The sequence below is a fragment of the Bombina bombina genome, chromosome 2 (assembly GCF_027579735.1).
Source record: "Bombina bombina isolate aBomBom1 chromosome 2, aBomBom1.pri, whole genome shotgun sequence".
NCBI lineage: Eukaryota > Metazoa > Chordata > Amphibia > Anura > Bombinatoridae > Bombina > Bombina bombina.
Genome location: NC_069500.1, coordinates 354564234 through 354585697, shown reverse-complemented (window position 1 = coordinate 354585697; position 21464 = coordinate 354564234). Strand labels below are relative to the sequence as shown.

Genomic DNA, 21464 nt, shown 5'->3' with positions numbered 1-21464 from the left:
ACACATGTTCAAATCCCCAAAAGTGTGTTGTGTTTTTTTTTTTTTTTTTTTTAAATAGTATAATTATTGATGTTACATAATGAGCACAAACAATATCAACATAAAAGTAAATATTCAAATAGATACACTGTATAATTTAAAGTGCACATTGTCCACCAAAGAGAAAGCTAAGCGACCGTTTAGAAGTCCATGTTTAGAATCTGAGATACTTCTCAATCGGTGGATGTGAGACAAATAATGTGAGTAATAAAACATGAGACCAAACACAATATCTTGAGGTGTTTTAATGTCCCTTTAAAGGGACACTGAACCCAAATTTTTTATTTCGTGATTCAGATAGAGCATGCAATTTTAAACAACTTTCTAATTTACTCCTATTATGATTTTTTCTTCGTTCTCTTGCTTTCTTTATTTGAAAAAAAGGCATCTGAGCTATTTTCTCCAACATTGGTGTGTCCGGTCCACGGCGTCATCCTTACTTACAGGAAATGGCAAAGAGTCCCAGCAAAGCTGGCCATATAGTCCCTCCTAGGCTCCGCCCACCCCAGTCATTCTCTTTGCCGTTGCACAGGCAACATCTCCACGGAGATGGTTAAGAGTATGTGGTGTTTAGTTGTAGTTTTTTTATTCTACTATCAAAAGTTTGTTATTTTGAAATAGTGCTGGTATGTACTATTTACTCTGAAACAGAAAAAGATGAAGATTTCTGTTTGTGAGAGGAAGATGATTTTAGCAGACAGTAACTAAAATCGATTGCTGTTTCCACATAGGACTGTTGAGATGAAGTAACTTCAGTTGGGGGAAACAGTTAGCAGACTTTTCTGCTTAAGGTATGACTAGCCATATTTCTAACAAGACTGTGTAATGCTGGAAGGCTGTCATTTCCCCTCATGGGGACCGGTAAGCCATTTTCTTAGTCTCAAACAGAATAAAGGGCTTAATATGGGCTATAAAACTGGTAGACACTTTTATGGGCTAAATCGATTGCTTTATTTGGACATTTTATACATGTTTATGTTGATATTTCACACTTATAAACTTGGGGAACGTTTTTAACGTCAGGCACTATGTTAGACACCTTTTCCAGTCAGGAAGGGCCTTCCCAGTTGTAGGCTGAGCCTCATTTTCGCGCCATTACTGCGCAGTTGTTTTTGAGAGCAAGACATGCAGATGCATGTGTGAGGACCTGAAAGTGGTTGGAAAAGTTCCTAGAAGGCGTCATTTGGTATCGTATTCCCCTCTGGGCTTGACAAAGTCACAGCAAAGACTGTAGCTGGGACTGTATAGGGGTTAAATCTGTAACCGGTTCCGGTTTCGTTATTTTAAGGGTTAAAGCTCTGAAAATTGGTGTGCAATACTTTTAATGCTTTAAGACACTGTGGTGAAATTTTGGTAAATTTTGAACAATTCCTTCATATTTTTTCGCATATTCAGTAATAAAGTGTGCTCTGTTTAAAATTTAAAGAGACAGTAACGGTTTTGTTTTAAAACGGTTTTTGTGCTTTATTGACAAGTTTAAGCCTGTTTAACATGTCTGTGCCTTCAGATAAGCTATGTTCTTTATGTATGAAAGCCAATGTGTCTCCCCCTTCAAAATTGTGTGATAATTGTGCCATAGCGTCCAAACAAAGTAAGGACAGTACTGCCACAGATAGTAAAGTTGCCCAAGATGATTCATCAGATGAAGGGAGTAGACATAGTTCTACATCATCTCCTTCTGTGTCTACGCCAGTTTTGCCCACGCAGGAGGCCCCTAGTACTTCTAGCGCGCCAATGCTTATTACCATGCAACAATTGACAGCTGTAATGGATAACTCTATAGCTAATATTTTATCCAAAATGCCTGCATATCAGAGAAAGCGCGATTGCTAGGTCTTAAACACTGAAGAGCAGGAGGGCGCTGATGATAATGTTTCTGTCATACCCTCACACCAATCTGAAGGGGCCATGAGGGAGGTTTTGTCAGATGGGGAAATTTCAGATTCAGAAAAAATTTCTCAACAGGCTGAACCTGATGTTGTGACATTTAAATTTAAATTAGAACATCTCCGCGCACTGCTTAAGGAGGTGTTATCTACTCTGGATGATTGTGACAACTTGGTCATTCCAGAAAAATTATGCAAGATGGACAAGTTCCTAGAGGTTCCGGTGCACCCCGACGCTTTTCCTATACCCAAGCGGGTGGCGGACATAGTGAATAAGGAGTGGGAGAAGCCCGGCATACCTTTTGTTCCCCCTCCGATATTTAAGAAATTATTTCCTATGGTCGACCCAAGAAAGGACTTATGGCAGACAGTCCCTAAGGTCGAGGGGGCTGTTTCTACTTTAAACAAGCGCACTACTATTCCTATTGAGGATAGTTGTGCTTTCAAAGATCCTATGGATAAGAAATTGGAGGGTTTGCTTAAAAAGATTTTTGTACAGCAAGGTTACCTTCTACAACCCATTTCGTGCATTGTTCCTGTCACTACAGCAGCGTGGTTCTGGTTCGAGGAACTAGAAAAGTCGCTTAGTAGAGAGACTCCATATGAGGAGGTTATGGACAGAGTTCACGCACTTAAGTTGGCTAACTCTTTTATTTTAGATGCCGCTTTGCAATTAGCTAGATTAGCGGCGAAAAATTCAGGGTTTGCAATTGTGGCGCGCAGAGCGCTTTGGCTAAAGTCTTGGTCAGCGGATGTTTCATCCAAGACAAAATTGCTTAACATCCCTTTCAAGGGTAAAACTCTCTTTGGTCCAGAATTGAAAGAGATTATCTCAGACATCACTGGGGGAAAGGGCCACGCCCTCCCACAAGATAGGCCTTTCAAGGCCAAGAATAAGTCTAATTTTCGTTCCTTTCGTAATTTCAGGAAAGGACCGGCCTCTAATTCTGCATCCTCTACGCAAGAGGGTAATGCTTCACAGCCCAAGCCAGCCTGGAAACCGATGCAAGGCTGGAACAAGGGTAAGCAGACCAAGAAGCCTGCTACCGCTAACAAAACAGCATGAAGGAGTAGCCCCCGATCCGGAACCGGATCTAGTGGGGGGCAGACTCTCTCTCTTTGCCAAGGCTTGGGCAAGAGATGTTCAGGATCCCTGGGCGCTAGAAATAGTTTCTCAGGGTTATCTTCTGGAATTCAAGGAACTACCCCCAAGGGGAAGGTTCCACATGTCTCACTTATCCTCAAACCAAATAAAGAGACAGGCGTTCTTACGTTGTGTAGAAGACCTGTTAAAGATGGGAGTGATACACCCAGTTCCAATGACGGAACAAGGAATGGTTTTTTACTCAAATCTGTTCGTAGTTCCCAAAAAAGAGGGAACCTTCAGACCAATTCTGGATTTAAAGATCCTAAACAAATTTCTCAGGGTACCATCATTCAAAATGGAAACCATTCGAACGATTCTACCCACTATCCAGGAAGGTCAATTTATGACTACTGTGGATCTAAAGGATGCGTACCTACATATTCCTATCCACAAAGAACATCATCAGTTTCTAAGGTTCGCCTTTCTGGACAAACATTACCAGTTTGTGGCCCTCCCATTCGGATTAGCCACTGCTCCAAGGATTTTCACAAAGGTACTCGGGTCCCTTCTAGCGGTCCTAAGACCGAGGGGCATTGCAGTAGTACCATACTTGGACGACATTCTAATACAAGCGTCGTCTCTTTCAAAAGCAAAGGCTCATACAGACATCGTTCTGGCCTTTCTCAGATCTCACGGATGGAAGGTGAACATAGAAAAGAGTTCTCTGTCTCCGTCAACAAGAGTTCCCTTCTTGGGAACAATAATAGATTCCTTAGAAATGAGGATTTTTCTGACAGATGTCAGAAAGTCAAAACTTCTAAGCGCTTGTCAAGTTCTCCATTCTGTTCCACATCCTTCCATAGCTCAGTGCATGGAAGTAGTAGGGTTGATGGTTGCAGCAATGGACATAGTTCCTTTTGCACGAATTCATCTAAGACCATTACAACTGTGCATGCTGAAACAGTGGAATGGGGACTATACAGACTTGTCTCCAGTAATTCAAGTAGATCAGAAGACCAGAGATTCACTCCGTTGGTGGCTAACCCTGGACCACCTATCCCAGGGAATGAGCTTCCGCAGACCAGAGTGGGTCATCGTCACGACCGACGCCAGTCTAGTGGGCTGGGGCGCGGTCTGGGAATCCCTGAAAGCTCAGGGAATATGGTCTCGGGAAGAGTCTCTTCTCCCGATAAACATTCTGGAATTAAGAGCGATATTCAATGCTCTCAGGGCCTGGCCTCAGCTTGCAAAGGCCAGATTCATAAGATTCCAATCAGACAACATGACGACTGTTGCGTATATCAATCATCAGGGGGGAACAAGGAGTTCCCTGGCGATGAAAGAAGTGACCAAAATAATACAATGGGCGGAGGATCACTCCTGCCACCTATCTGCGATCCACATCCCAGGTGTGGAAAACTGGGAAGCGGATTATCTGAGTCGTCGGACATTCCATCCGGGGGAGTGGGAACTCCACCCGGAGATCTTTGCCCAATTGACTCAATTATGGGGCATTCCAGACATGGATCTGATGGCGTCTTGTCAGAACTTCAAGGTTCCTTGCTACGGGTCCAGATCCAGGGATCCCAGGGCGACTCTAGTGGATGCACTAGTAGCGCCTTGGACCTTCAACCTAGCTTATGTGTTTCCACCGTTTCCTCTCATTCCCAGGCTGGTAGCCAGGATCAAACAGGAGAGGGCCTCGGTGATCTTGATAGCTCCTGCGTGGCCACGCAGGACTTGGTATGCAGACCTGGTGAATATGTCATCGGTTCCACCATGGAAGCTACCTTTGAGACAGGACCTTCTTGTTCAGGGTCCATTCGAACATCCAAATTTGGTCTCCCTCCAGCTGACGGCTTGGAGATTGAACGCTTGATTCTATCAAAGCGTGGGTTTTCAGATTCTGTGATAGATACCCTGGTTCAAGCCAGAAAACCGGTAACTAGAAAGATTTACCATAAAATATGGAAAATATATATCTGCTGGTGTGAATCCAAGGGATTCCCATGGAATAAGAAAGAAGGTTTGGATAAAGGATTATCTGCGAGTTCTCTAAAGGGACAGATCTCTGCTTTATCTGTCTTACTACACAAACGACTGGCAGCTGTGCCAGATGTTCAAGCATTTGTTCAGGCTCTGGTTAGGATCAAGCCTGTTTACAGACCTTTGACTCCTCCCTGGAGTTTAAATCTAGTTCTTTCAGTTCTTCAAGGGGTTCCGTTTGAACCTCTACATTCCATAGATATTAAGTTGTTATCTTGGAAAGTTTTGTTTTTGGTTGCTATTTCTTCTGCTAGAAGAGTTTCAGAGTTATCTGCTCTGCAGTGTTCTCCGCCCTATCTGGTGTTCCATGCAGATAAGGTGGTTTTGCGTACTAAGCCTGGGTTTCTTCCAAAGGTTGTTTCTAACAAAAATATTAACCAGGAGATAGTTGTACCTTCTTTGTGTCCGAACCCAGTTTCAAAGAAGGAACGTTTGTTACACAATTTGGACGTAGTCCGTGCTTTAAAATTCTATTTAGAAGCTACAAAAGATTTCAGACAAACATCTTCTCTGTTTGTCGTCTATTCTGGTAAAAGGAGAGGTCAAAAAGCGACTTCTACCTCTCTTTCCTTTTGGCTTAAAAGCATCATCCGATTGGCTTACGAGACTGCCGGACGGCAGCCTCCTGAAAGAATCACAGCTCACTCCACTAGGGCTGTGGCTTCCACATGGGCCTTCAAGAACGAGGCTTCTGTTGATCAGATATGTAAGGCAGTGACTTGGTCTTCACTGCACACTTTTGCCAAATTTTACAAATTTGATACTTTTGCTTCTTCAGAGGCTATTTTTGGGAGAAAGGTTTTGCAAGCCGTGGTGCCTTCCGTTTAGGTAACCTGATTTGCTCCCTCCCTTCATCCGTGTCCTAAAGCTTTGGTATTGGTTCCCACAAGTAAGGATGACGCCGTGGACCAGACACACCAATGTTGGAGAAAACAGAATTTATGCTTACCTGATAAATTACTTTCTCCAACGGTGTGTCCGGTCCACGGCCCGCCCTGGTTTTTTAATCAGGTCTGATGAATTATTTTCTCTAACTACAGTCACCACGGTACCATATGGTTTCTCCTATTTTTTTTCCTCCTGTCCGTCGGTCGAATGACTGGGGTGGGCGGAGCCTAGGAGGGACTATATGGCCAGCTTTGCTGGGACTCTTTGCCATTTCCTGTTGGGGAAGAGATATTCCCACAAGTAAGGATGACGCCGTGGACCGGACACACCGTTGGAGAAAGTAATTTATCAGGTAAGCATAAATTCTGTTTTTTTGGTTCAGACTATGGAAAGCACTTTACCCACCAATCCGCAAGAACAACGCAGTGTGTTCACCAAAAATGGGCCGGCATCTAAACGTACATTCTTGCATTTCAAATGAAGATACCAAGAGAATAAAAATAATTTTATAATAGGAGTAAATTAGAAAGTTGCTTAAAATTGCATGCTCCATCTGAATCACGATGGAAAAAAATTGGGTTCAGTGTCCCTTTAAGCCTAATGGGTTAATGTAATTCTTTAGATTTTAATAAACATTGTTTTATTACGTGTAGTAAAACAACTTTGCAATATACTTTCATTATTTTTATTTTTTAATTTTAAATATGTATTATATGCTGTACATATTTTAATAAAAATATATAACAGATTAATAAGGCTATGTACACTGCTCTGAAAATAATATACATTAAAGCATATTAAAACAAAACAGTGTGTCGTGATTTGCATAATCATAAGAAATTACATTCAAATCACCTCAGAATAATATTTTCTCCTGCATTCATCTCTAAACTAGTTACCTAGAATAGATCGTTTTTAAAAGCAGATAAATATTCTTGAACAATAACTAAGCACCGTTCCCTCTCTTACATAAAAAGAGCCTATGACATTAGAGAAATCTAGTCAAAATTAAACTTTCATGATTCAGATAGGGCATGCAATTTTAAACAACTTTCCAATTTACTTTTATTATCAAATTTGCTTTGTTCCCTTGGTGGTATTTTTGAAAAGCTAAACCTAGGTAGGCTCAAACTGATTTCTAAACCGTTGAAAACAGCCTTTAAGATCATAGCATTTTGAAAGTTTTTTTTGCAGTTAGACTGTTATCTATTTGACACACATTAACTAGTACTGTGTGCTCACTCCCGTGGAGTTATTTTTGAGTTTGCACTGATTGGCTAAACTGCATGTCTGTCAAAAGCACTGAGATAAGGGGGCAGTCTGCAGAGGCATAGATACAAGGTAATCACAGAGGTAAAACATAAATTAATATAACTTTGTTGGATATGCAAAACTGGGGAATGGGTAATAAAGGGATTATCTATGTTTTTAAATAATTAATATTCTGGTGTAGACTGTCCCTTTAAAGTGAAGGTCCATTTTGATGAATTAGTGCCCGTGTTTTTAATAAACCTATTAAAAACAAGGGCACTTTAATTCATCAAAATTGACATTTCACAACTTCCGGTGGGCGGCGTTCCTATATGGCCACTAACTTAGGTAGCTCCGTCTAAGTTGTTACCCATTAAGTTGTTTGGTGGTCATAACTTCAGCCATCCGCATTGCCCTTGACAATATTTGTGTCTGGGAACTTTTTAGGATCAAGGATTATCATCTCTTGGCTACCGAGAAGCAGTTTCTACTGATAGAAGCCGGCTGGTGCTGTGGCGGGACCTAGTGCAGCCACGCTATATATAGTTTTCCATCTTTCTTTTATATCCTGACAAGATGGAACTTGTTACTGCTAAGCTAACGGATCTGCTCGCACCTTTATTTGACTCCCTATCTGCATCAATAGGGGAACTTCTAACTGAAGTACAACTGTATAAGAAACCACATTGCTTAAGTCGAGCCTCTGCCGACGCAGAATTCGTTAACACTGAAGTAACAATGGAGACAGCCTCTGATCGTTCTGCTCTAATACCAACTGACACAGGATCTGCTAATGCTCCAACAAGCTTTATCTTCACGCCTACGACATCTGACTACTTCATGATCAGAGCGACGGATAAGAAATTGGACCTTCCTCGCCCTGTTGTGGAAAGTATCTACCTTGGGAGCTATAATGTGAAAATGGCACAATGCTGTCCTTTGAATATGGAGCGGTTTATTTTGAAGATAACTGTGTACCATGCCCGACACACTTTCCAGCGCAGATGTGACAGCTCAGATTGGTGAAGCATTCACGGATCAAGTTGGGAAGATCTGCAAAGTAAAGCTGGAGTGGGTTAAATACTTTCTCACATTACAGCAGTAACAGTTTTATTTTATTTTTCCAAAATAGCGCAAATGACTTTCATGCTGTCACCTCAGAATCAATTTTAAAACAATAGCAAGCAAGCGGTCTTCATCCTTGTCTGTGCTGGGACTCTGCGCAGTATTTAAAGGAAAAGTGTTTTTTTTTTGTGTTTATTATTTTTCATTTTTATTATTATTTTGTTGCTTTTTATCTTAACCCTGTTAACTCTTCATGCTAATCCACGGTGTTTAACTTTTGTTTCAGTCTCTGCTTTTATGGCAGTGTGTGTCCTTTCTTACTAGTATTAATCTAATGTGAAATAGGCGAATATCTTGGATGTTAGCTGACCTGATAAAATCTCTGATAAAACCTGTGCCACGAACCAAAGAGAATACTCCATGTTTAGCACTGAGATTGTCCAGATTCAAGCAGTTACTCTCCTCTATGGCAGCTGTGTTTGTGTTACCATGCCTGAACAGTGTTATCAGCAATACGGAATGCATGTGCACACGGAGCTTCTCTCATCCATGACGATCCTCACTTCAAGGAACATAATTGATTGCCTGTGGCTCCTGTGCGGATGCCTCTTGGATCTAGCTGATAAAACAGGGAAAAGGAGGACTGGAGTAGGATGAGGACTTACTGCGGAGGCAATGACCTACTGAATTAAGTGTGCCTGTTTTTGTTTTTATGCTGCCTTCACTTCAGACTGACTTGCTTAAAAGTAGACATGGGGAAACCTGCATTAGTAGAATATATACTAGAATGCTACAAAATACTGATGTTCCTTTTCATTCGATGTAAACTTTTTAAAGCTGTTTATGAAAGATTGATAGTCTTGAGGAGGATGTAGTTGCCGAGTTGTTGTTATGACCGCATTTGATTCTATCTTCACCTTCTGATTTCTCATTATCTGGTATTCTATTATTTTAATGTGTGCTACCTTGGCATATAGAATATTCAGTTATTGAAATTACTTTTAGTTTTTGGTAGGTTCTAAAACTATTTACATGCCACTATTGGCTATTAATGCTCTGTGAATGTAACGTGACTTTGCCTTATCCAGTCTCATATAGATGAAATACATGCATCAATAAATGCCTTTAAGGGACAGTCTACACCAGAATTTTTATTGCTTTAAAAGATAGATAATCCCTTTATTACCCATTCCCCAGTTTTGCATAACCAACACAGTTATAATAATATACTTTTAACCTCTGTGATTATCTTGTATCTAAGCCTCTGCAAACTGCCCCTTTTTTCAGTTCTTTTGTCAGACTTGCAGTTTAGCCAATCAGTGCCTGCTCACAGATAACTTCACGTGCACGAGCACAGTGTTATCTATATGAAATATGTGCACTAACACCCTCTAGTAGTGAAAAACTGTTAAAATGCAATCTGAAAGAGGTGGGCTTCAAGGTCTAAGAAATTAGCATATGAACCTCCTAGGTTAAGCTTTCAACTAAGAATACCAAGAGAACAAAGCAAAATTGGCGATAATAGTAAATTGGAAAATTGTTTAAAATTACATGCTCTATCTGAATCATGAAAGTTTATTTTGGCCTAGACTGTCCCTTTAATTCCAGATTTGACACGCATACTGGAACAGATCAGCTAGCATTTTTTTATTGCTTTAGAGGCAGAATTTGCTTAACAATCTTTTACTTGTGGCAAAGCTAGCAACCAATTTATACCTAAGCCAATTCTATAAAAATACCTGGGTTACAGTAATTTTCTAGTTTTGTTCTACAGAGTTTAAAGGGACAGTCTAGTATAAATTAAACTTTCATTATTCAGACAGGACTTTTAATTGTAATTGACTTTCCAATTTGCTTTTATCATCAAATTTGCTTTTTTCTCTTGGTATTCTTAGTTTAAACTAAACATAGGTAGGCTCATATGCTAATTTCTAAGCCTTCTAACATTCTTTTTAAATCTCTTTTCAACACAAAGAGACAGAAAGTACACGTGGGCTATATAGATAACACTGTGTTCAGGCACAGAAAGTTATTTAAGATCTAGCACAACACAATGCTAAATGCAAGACAATGCATAATAAACAGTCACAGTCATGTGATCAGGGGACTGGAAGAAGGTTCCTAGATACAAGGTAATCACAAAGGTAAAACGTGCATTAACATAACTGTGTTGGTTATGCAAAACTGGGGAATGAGTAATAAAGGGATTATCTATCTTTTAAAACGATAACAATTCTATGGTTGACTGTCCCTTTAATCTATACATTTGTTCATACTTGATTCTACTAAACTATTACCAATAAAAATAACATCGCTAGTTTTCTGGCTTTACAATTGGCTTTTGCTAGACACTATTTGGTACTACTGACATCAACTTTATTAACACCTCTCTCTAGACTCTAAACTTGGGCCATTTATGTCTTGATGCCTTGTTATTTCCAGACAATGATTGGTCTTGCACGGGTTATCAATTCTGTACTGCAGTAAGATTAAGTAAATAACTACTTTTTTTTGTTGTTGTTATGTTTGGTTTGTTTTGTTTGTAAGTTTATAGTTTGAAAACCAGAAACACAGGTGTACATAGGAAGCATACAGTTTTACAGTCTGAGAATTGGGAACCATGAAGATATCCCTAACTTCCCTGGCAAAATTATGTCTATTTATATTCTCTATTTTGATGGTTCTACCAGCTTTATGGGCGTGTGTACCAATATGGTTCCAGTTCTGCTATTCATGTTAACAGATTTCTCATGCAGATGTAATTGGAAATGTGATGTATACTTGTGTTTCTTCCTAAAAAAAATTTGACATTTCACAGTTTTCTTCAAAAACTTACCTTTTAATCCTGAATGCCGCTCCAGCGATTTCCCCCGGCCGTCGGAAATGACAATTCGGGCACAGCTTCCCCCCGGGGGAATCTTGGCCTGATGCAACGTTGTGATTGGAGAAAGCCGGATTCATCATTTTGGACCCGCAAAGACGGCTTGCGACGGGCGGAGGAAGTGCTGAAGTGGCTGCCAGGATTAAAAGGTAAGATTTTGAAGAAAACAATGAAATGTCAATTTTGATGAATTAAAGTGCCCTTGTTTTTAATAGGTTTATTAAAAACCGGGCACAAATTTATCAAAATGGACCTTCACTTTAAGTAATCTGGGTCTGTGATGTTTAAAATTGGGAGGTCAAATACTCCTCCCAGATGGTTGTTATCAATACGTATGTATCTATACAATGATGTTTTATATAAAAGAACTCCTCCATTCATATCGAACGGTTGCATTCTTCTAACTTTCATTATTTATTTTGTTCTCCTTTCCTGCATTTTGATTATGGATATCGTGGGCTTCCTAATTCATGTTAAACAAATTATTGTCAGGCTAATATTTAAAAATAAATACTAAACAAATCATTGCTTAAATTATGTATTTAGGGCAATGTCCCTTTACAGTAATAGAAGAATAGAGATAAAATGAAAAATAAAAAATTGTGTGACTTGTATTTTCAAAAACCTTAAAGAAAAAAAATAATAATAAAATATATATATATATATATATATATATATATACATACACACAGTATCTCACAAAAGTGAGTACACCCCTCACATTTTTAAGTAGTGAGTGAACAGCCTGCATAACAGTGTCCATTTGCTGTCCCCTCAAAATAACTCAACAAACAGCTATTAATATCTTAACCGTTGGCAACAAAAGTGAGTACACCCCCTAAGTGGAAATGTCCAAATTGGGCCCAGAGTGTCAATATTTTGTGTGGCCACCATTATTTTCCCTCACTGCCTTAACCCTCTTGGGATGACATCACAGAGCTGGTGGATGTTAGAGACCTTGCGCTCTCCCACCTTCCATTTTGAGGATGACATCACAGATGCTCAATAGGGTTTAGGTCTGGAGACATGATTGGCCAGTCCATCACCTTTATCCTCAGCTTCTTTAGCAAGGCAGTGGTAGTCTTGGAGGTGTGTTTGGGGTCATTATGTTGGAATACTGTCCTGCGGCCCAGTCTCCGAAGGGAGGGAATCATGCTCTGCTTCAGTATGTCACAGTACATGTTTGCATTTATGGTTCCCTCAATGAACTGTAGCAATCCAGTGCCGGCAGCACTCATGCAGGCCCAGACCATGACACTCCCACCACCATGCTTGACTGTAGGCAAGACACACTTGCCTTTGTACTCTTCACCTGGTTGCCGCCACACATGCTTGACTCCATCTGAACCAAATAAGTTTATCTTGGTCTCATCGGACCACAGGACATGGTTCCAGTAATCCATGTCTTTAGTCTGCTTGTCTTCAGTAAACTGCGGGCTTTCTTGTGCATCATCTTTAGAAGAGGCTTCTTTCTGGGACGACAGCCATGCAGTGCAATTTGATGCAGTGTGCGGCGTATGGGCTGACCCCCCACCCCTTCAACCTCTGCAGCAATGCTGGCAGCACTCATACGTCTATTTCCTAAAGATAACGTCTGGATATGACGCTGAGCATGTGCACTCAACTTCTTTGGATGACCATTGCGAAGGCGAGGCCTGTTCTGAGTGGAACCTGTCCTGTGAAACCACTGTATGGTCTTGCCCACCATGCTGCGGCTTAGTTTCAGGGTCTTGGCAATCTTATAGCCTAGGCCATCTTTATATAGAGCAACAATTCTTTTTTTCAGATCCTCAGAGTTCTTTGCCATGAGGTGCCATGTTGAACTTCCAGTGACCAGTGTGTGAGAGCGATAACACCAAATTTAACACAACTGCCTCCCATTTACACCTGATACCTTGTAACACTAACGAGTCACATCAGTATGTTTAGATGATGTAACTGTAGGATACTTGGCTGCAGTATGTTCAGCTGATGTAACTGTACGATACTTGGCTGCAGTATGTTTAGCTGATGTAACTGTAGGATACTTGGCTGCAGTATGTTTGTTTAGTTAATGTAACTGTACGATACTTGGTTGCAGGGTGTTTAGCTGATGTAACTTTACGATACTTGGTTGCAGGATGTTTAGCTGATGTAACTTTACGATACTTGGTTGCAGGGTGTTTAGCTGATGTAACGGTAGGATACTTGGGTGCAGTATGTTTAGCTGATGTAACTGTAGGATACTTGGTTGCAGGATGTTTAGCTGATGTAACGGTAGGATACTTGGGTGCAGTATGTTTAGCTGATGTAACTGTAGGATACTTGGTTGCAGGATGTTTAGCTGATGTAACGGTAGGATACTTGGTTGCAGTATGTTTAGCTGATGTAACGGTAGGATACTTGGTTGCAGTATGTTTAGCTGATGTAACTGTAGGATACTTGGGTGCAGTATGTTTAGCTGATGTAACTGTACGATACTTGGGTGCAGTATGTTTAGCTGATGTAACTGTACAATACTTGGTAGCAGGATGTTTAGCTGATGTAACTGTAGGATACTTGGGTGCAGGATGTTTAGCTGAGGTAACGGTAGGATACTTGGGTGCAGTATGTTTAGCTTATGTAACTGTACGATACTTGGGTGCAGTATGTTTAGCTGAGGTAGCGGTAGGATACTTGGGTGCAGTATGTTTAGCTGATGTAACTGTACGGTACTTGGTAGCAGGATATTTAGCTGATGTAACTGTAGGATACTTGGGTGCAGTATGTTTAGCTGAGGTAACGGTAGGATACTTGGGTGCAGTATGTTTAGCTGATGTAACTGTACGATACTTGGTAGCAGGATATTTAGCTGATGTAACTGTATGATACTTGGGTGCAGGATGTTTAGCTGATGTAACTGTATGATACTTGGTAGCAGGATGTTTAGCTGATGTAACTGTATGATACTTGGGTGCAGGATGTTTAGCTGATGTAACTGTATGATACTTGGTAGCAGGATGTTTAGCTGATGTAACTGTATGATACTTGGGTGCAGTATGTTTAGCTGATGTAACTGTACGATACTTGGTAGCAGGATATTTAGCTGATGTAACTGTATGATACTTGGGTGCAGGATGTTTAGCTGATGTAACTGTATGATACTTGGTAGCAGGATGTTTAGCTGATGTAACTGTATGATACTTGGGTGCAGTATGTTTAGCTGATGTAACTGTAGGATACTTGGTAGCAGGATGTTTAGCTGATGTAACTGTACGATACTTGGTTGCAGTATGTTTAGCTGATGTAACTGTACGATACTTGGTTGCAGTATGTTTAGCTGATGTAACTGTATGATACTTGGGTGCAGGATGTTTAGCTGATGTAACTGTACGATACTTGGTTGCAGTATGTTTAGCTGATGTAACGGTAGGATACTTGGTAGCAGGATGTTTAGCTGATGTAACTGTAGGATACTTGGGTGCAGTATGTTTAGCTGATGTAACTGTACGATACTTGGGTGCAGTATGTTTAGCTGATGTAACTGTATGATACTTGGGTGCAGGATGTTTAGCTGATGTAACTGTACGATACTTGGGTGCAGGATGTTTAGCTGATGTAACTGTACGATACTTGGGTGCAGTATGTTTAGCTGATGTAACTGTAGGATACTTGGGTGCAGTATGTTTAGCTGATGTAACTGTACGATACTTGGTTGCAGTATGTTTAGCTGATGTAACTGTACGATATTTGGTAGCAGTATGTTTAGCTGATGTAACTGTATGATACTTGGTAGCAGGATGTTTAGCTGATGTAACTGTAGGATACTTGGGTGCAGTATGTTTAGTTAATGTAACTGTATGATACTTGGTAGCAGGATGTTTAGCTGATGTAACTGTATGATACTTGGGTGCAGGATGTTTAGCTGATGTAACTGTACGATACTTGGTTGCAGTATGTTTAGCTGATGTAACGGTAGGATACTTGGTAGCAGGATGTTTAGCTGATGTAACTGTATGATACTTGGGTGCAGGATGTTTAGCTGATGTAACTGTACGATACTTGGTTGCAGTATGTTTAGCTGATGTAACCTTACGATACTTGGGTGCAGTATGTTTAGATGATGTAAATGTAGGATACTTGGGTGCAGTATGTTTAGCTGATGTACTGTAGGATACTTGGGTTCAGGATGTTTCGCTGATGTAACTGTACGATACTTGGGTGCAGGATGTTTCGCTGATGTAACTGTACGATACTTGGGTGCAGTATGTTTAGCTGATGTAACTGTACGATACTTGGGTGCAGTATGTTTAGCTGATGTAACTGTACGATACTTGGTTACAGTATGTTTAGCTGATGTAACTGTACGATACTTGGTTGCAGTATGTTTAGCTGAGGTAACGGTAGGATACTTGGGTGCAGTAAGTTTAGCTGATGTAACTGTAGGATACTTGGGTTCAGTATGTTTAGCTGATGTAACTGTAGGATACTTGGGTGCAGTATGTTTAGCTGATGTAACGGTAGGGTACTTGGTTGCAGTATGTTTAGCTGATGTAACGGTAGGATACTTGGGTGCAGTATGTTTAGCTGATGTAACTGTACGATACTTGGTAGCAGGATGTTTAGCTGATGTAACTGTACGATACTTGGGTGCAGTCAGTATGTCTAGCTGAGGTAACGGTAGGATACTTGGGTGCAGTATGTTTAGCTGATGTAACTGTATGATACTTGGTAGCAGGATGTTTAGCTGATGTAACTGTAGGATACTTGGGTGCAGTATGTTTAGTTAATGTAACTGTATGATACTTGGTAGCAGGATGTTTAGCTGATGTAACTGTAGGATACTTGGTAGCAGGATGTTTAGCTGATGTAACTGTACGATACTTGGTTGCAGGATGTTTAGCTGATGTAACTGTACGATACTTGGTTACAGTATGTTTAGCTGATGTAACTGTATGATACTTGGTTACAGTATGTTTAGCTGATGTAACTGTATGATACTTGGGTGCAGGATGTTTAGCTGATGTAACTGTACGATACTTGGTTGCAGTATGTTTAGCTGATGTAACGGTAGGATACTTGGGGGCAGTATGTTTAGCTGATGTAACTGTAGGATACTTGGGTGCAGTATGTTTAGCTGATGTACTGTACGATACTTGGGTGCAGGATGTTTCGCTGATGTAACTGTACGATACTTGGGTGCAGTATGTTTAACTGATGTAACTGTAGGATACTTGGCTGCAGTATGTTTAACTGATGTAACTGTACGATACTTGGGTGCAGTATGATTAGCTGAGGTAACGGTAGGATACTTGGGTGCAGTATGTTTAGCTGATGTAACTGTAGGATACTTGGGTGCAGTATGTTTAGCTGATGTAACGGCAGGATACTTGGGTGCAGTATGTTTAGCTGATGTAACTGTAGGATACTTGGGTGCAGTATGTTTAGCTGATGTAACTGTAGGATACTTGGGTGCAGTATGTTTAGCTAATGTAACTGTACGATACTTGGGTGCAGTATGTTTAGCTGATGTAACGGCAGGATACTTGGGTGCAGTATGTTTAGCTGATGTAACTGTAGGATACTTGGGTGCAGTATGTTTAGCTGATGTAACGGCAGGATACTTGGGTGCAGTATGTTTAGCTGATGTAACTGGAGGATACTTGGGTGCAGTATGTTTAGCTGATGTAACGGCAGGATACTTGGGTGCAGTATGTTTAGCTGATGTAACGGCAGGATACTTGGCTGCAGTATGTTTAGCTGATGTAACGGTAGGATACTTGGGTGCAGTATGTTTAGCTGATGTATCGGCAGAATACTTGGGTGCAGTATGTTTAGCTGATGTAACGGTAGGGTACTTGGTTGCAGTATGTTTAGCTGATGTAACGGTAGGATACTTGGTTGCAGTATGTTTAGCTGATGTAACGGCAGGATACTTGGGTGCAGTATGTTTAGCTGAGGTAACGGTAGGATACTTGGGTGAAGTATGTTTAGCTGATGTAACTGTAGGATACTTGGGTGCAGTATGTTTAGCTGATGTAACGGCAGGATACTTGGGTGCAGTATGTTTAGCTGATGTAACTGTACGATACTTGGTTGCAGGATGTTTCGCGGATGTAACTCGTACGATACTTGGGTGCAGTATGTTTAGCTGATGTAACTGTAGGATACTTGGGTGCAGTATGTTTAGCTGATGTAACTGTAGGATACTTGGGTGCAGTATGTTTAGCTGATGTACTGTATGATACTTGGGTGCAGGATGTTTCGCTGATGTAACTGTACGATACTTGGGTGCAGGATGTTTCGCTGATGTAACTGTGCGATACTTGGGTGCAGTATGATTAGCTGAGGTAACGGCAGGATACTTGGGTGCAGTATGTTTAACTGATGTAACTGTAGGATACTTGGTTGCAGTATGTTTAGCTGATGTAACTGTACGATACTTGGGTGCAGTATGTTTAGCTGATGTAACTGTACGATACTTGGGTGCAGTATGTTTAGCTGATGTAACTGTAGGATACTTGGGTGCAGTATGTTTAGCTGATGTAACTGTAGGATACTTGGGTGCAGTATGTTTAGCTGATGTAACGGCAGGATACTTGGGTGCAGTATGTTTAGCTGATGTATCGGCAGAATACTTGGGTGCAGTATGTTTAGCTGATGTAACGGTAGGGTACTTGGTTGCAGTATGTTTAGCTGATGTAACTGTAGGATACTTGGGTGCAGTATGTTTAGCTGATGTAACTGTAGGATACTTGGGTGCAGTATGTTTAGCTGATGTAACTGTACGATACTTGGGTGCAGTATGTTTAGCTGATGTAACTGTAGGATACTTGGGTGCAGTATGTTTAGCTGATGTAACTGTAGGATACTTGGGTGCAGTATGTTTAGCTGATGTAACGGCAGGATACTTGGGTGCAGTATGTTTAGCTGATGTAACGGCAGGATACTTGGCTGCAGTATGTTTAGCTGATGTAACTGTAGGATACTTGGGTGCAGTATGTTTAGCTGATGTAACTGTAGGATACTTGGGTGCAGTATGTTTAGCTGATGTAACGGCAGGATACTTGGGTGCAGTATGTTTAGCTGATGTAACGGCAGGATACTTGGGTGCAGTATGTTTAGCTGATGTAACGGCAGGATACTTGGGTGCAGTATGTTTAGCTGATGTAACGGCAGGATACTTGGCTGCAGTATGTTTAGCTGATGTAACGGCAGGATACTTGGCTGCAGTATGTTTAGCTGATGTAACGGCAGGATACTTGGCTGCAGTATGTTTAGCTGATGTAACGGCAGGATACTTGGGTGCAGTATGTTTAGCTGATGTAACGGCAGGATACTTGGCTGCAGTATGTTTAGCTGATGTAACGGTAGGATACTTGGGTGCAGTATGTTTAGCTGATATAACGGCAGGATACTTGGTTGCAGGATGTTTAGCTGATAAGGGAATTATATAGTGCATTATAAACATTTTCTTTTTATGTAGAAACTGCAATAAAATGTTTACAATGAAAACAGAATGCAAACCCTTGTATCATTCATTACATTGTCTAGACTAGTGTGTTTCAAACATTTTTCTTTTGCATAAAATGAACATAAATATAAAAAAGTGTATTAACATGGTAAATTAGTGCTGTTTCCATATGCATTGTAGACCATTTTGAGTTGTTTGGTTTTATTGAGAGTTCAGCATTTCATTTCATTTAATTTCTAGACTTGCTCCTGCAGCACAGTAAACCCCCCAACACCCAGATAGACAGCAGTGCCCATTGTAACCAGGAATATCACAGGTCTTGCCGAGTTTGCCAGGTGATATGCTGTAACAGAGAACATCTCTGCAGATAGAGATGCTAAAATGTGTGATATTGACAATGGGTTTGAAAATGACCAATTGCTGAGCATGTTGCTTTAACCACTAGCAGAGAGTAGTACCCTAAATCACACACAGGGTACTCCATAAGTGTACATGGTCTCTCCATTTCTCCAACATAGGTGTGTCCGGTCCACGGCGTCATCCTTACTTGTGGGATATTCTCTTCCCCAACAGGAAATGGCAAAAAAAGGGAGGGGGGGTTGTTTAGTTTTATTGAAGGACTATTTTTTTAATCTACGTTTGAGAATAAAAAAAAGTTATAATAAATTTTAATTTTATTTAAAAAAAAAAAAAAAAAGATTCTAAATAAGCTTTAACTTTACTACTTTTTTTATGATCCACAGATTGCAATAATGTTACAGACCAATGCCTGACCTACTTCAAACGCTGTGGAAACATCTGCTTAATTGACATGCGATTCTGTAAGCAAGTTACCAAGGAAAGCTGTGAACAGTTCAGAGCAGAAATGTCTGTAATTGTACAGTTTGGACAAAAAGAAGAAAAACTTCTACAAAAGATCAGCTAACTGTAGGACATTTTGTGTATATGTGTATATAAATAAATTAAATATTTTTTATTTTCTTTAATAATGTACAGATGAAAGACAGTATTGGCCTTACAAGAAATAAGATGGTGGTTTGTGTTTACTAACCTCTCATACTAGGCTTCCTGCAATGGCTTCTCCAGCACTTCAGTGACCAGCTGATGGTTAACACTGGAACAACGTTTTGACCTTTCAAGTACACTAATTTATAATCCAAGGGCATGCACATGGTAGTGTCTCTCTTGTTGGCTCTAAAACTGTTCATATTATAAGGGGGGTCTTTATTTTATTTTTTTATTTTTTTTTCTTATTGTGTTTAGAAAGTGGATCACAACAAATCGTTAAGCCTTCCCCCAAAAAAACACCTGTCATATTATGCAGCACTATTTTTGTATAAACTATTTAAAAACCTATATTTGCAGTGTTGTGTAAGTGCATACGAACGTTTGCTTTTTGATACTAATGTTGCTATGTACAGGAAGTTCAGGCAGTGGTCCAGATGAAGCCATTTGTGGACACTTGGGTAGCATGTTTCAGTAGCTTTCTACACCAGACCTATGCATGCAGAGCAATGATGTATGTTTAGTTGTTTCACAAGGCTGTTAACATTTTAGTTTTTCACCTTCTGAACACAGTGACCCAGCCCAGCATGAACGTTTACCGCCTGCCAGACATTGGTGTAGTGATGCCGAGAAAAACAAAGGAACTGGCCTTTTTTATTTAATGTGCCAGACAATTGTAACATACCTGCCTCCAAAAGTGCCATTGTTGTAAAATCTTTAAGGTTTTTTTTTTTCTTCAAATTATGTTTCAAATTTGTGTTAACTACATCAAAGAACAAAGTTCATTCTGACCACCATTTGCTGGTTGTAGCTTCCTCTCGTTTGTATAAAGAGCCAGATCAGGTACAAATAAGAGCACAGAGTTTCTGGCTGTGTATCTTCAGTAAATACCACTTGTGTTTCTCCTCGTGTAAAATAGATGCCCCTTGCACTGGATCATAAGAAATGGGGTTATCAGTCTGTATAAATGAATGCAGAGAAATACACTGCAAGTCTATCCCACTCCTCCACTATGGAGTCAGATGTATAATTTTTTTAATGTTAGTAATGTTGTTGGAATTGTATCATGTTTATTTATGGATACATTTATTAAAATCTTTTACTACATTTTGTCTGTGTATTCTTATTAGGTACGTTTATTAAACATATTATTCTCACGTTTTCTATCATCCATATTAAACACGTTTAAATCTGTGTTTTTTCTTTTTTTCTTTCCTAAAACAATGCAAAGTAAACTATTCAAATTGCAACTAATTATCTGTGTATTTCTACAAATACTCAGTAGTTGATAGGTACAAATGCTCAATGTACCCATCAACCAATGAGTATTAGCAGTAAATATGCTGCTTTACTTCTGTATTAACTTCATTTTAAAATGTTATGTCAATTTTTATCAATACATTTTCTCATGAATGATATATATTTGTGCTCAGTCTACATTATTGACATAGAAAGCTAAGGGAGGGAGTGGGGGATAGTGACCTGCGGTGTGCCATAGTCACTTGGTCAGTATGCCCATTAAGGGAGCATACTCAAAGAAGTAATTTGATTATAAGAAAAAGAGGAGTTATTGTAGCGCAAAGGTGACGCCGACAAGGCGAGTAGGGTGAGTACAGGTGTGTGTATATGTATGTGTGTGTGTGTGTATATATATATATATATATATATATATATATATATGTATGTGTATATATATATATATATACATACACGTAATTTAAACACCCAAAATACCTCTATGATGCTCAACATTTTCTCCTTATCTCCACCCCTTGAATCTACAGAGATGTTCAATAATATTCCATGTAAATGTATCAACTTTTTTGTCATGATGTAGTATAAAGTGTTTGGCCAAGGGGGTACTGATTTCTCTACCCTTATCTT

General features: G+C 40.0%; 1 protein-coding gene across 3 annotated transcripts in view; it reads left to right on the top strand.

Annotated features, from left to right (window-relative positions):
- KDM2B (lysine demethylase 2B) overlaps positions 1-20687 on the top strand; it is a 1014988-nt gene extending 994301 nt beyond the window's left edge. For all 3 annotated transcript variants that reach the window (XM_053701743.1, XM_053701744.1, XM_053701742.1), the window contains one exon: positions 19319-20687. In XM_053701743.1, coding sequence (XP_053557718.1) covers positions 19319-19500 — 182 coding nt within the window. In that variant the 3' untranslated portion in view covers positions 19501-20687. The remainder of the gene's footprint in view (positions 1-19318) is intronic.
- The last annotated feature ends 777 nt before the right edge of the window (positions 20688-21464 follow it).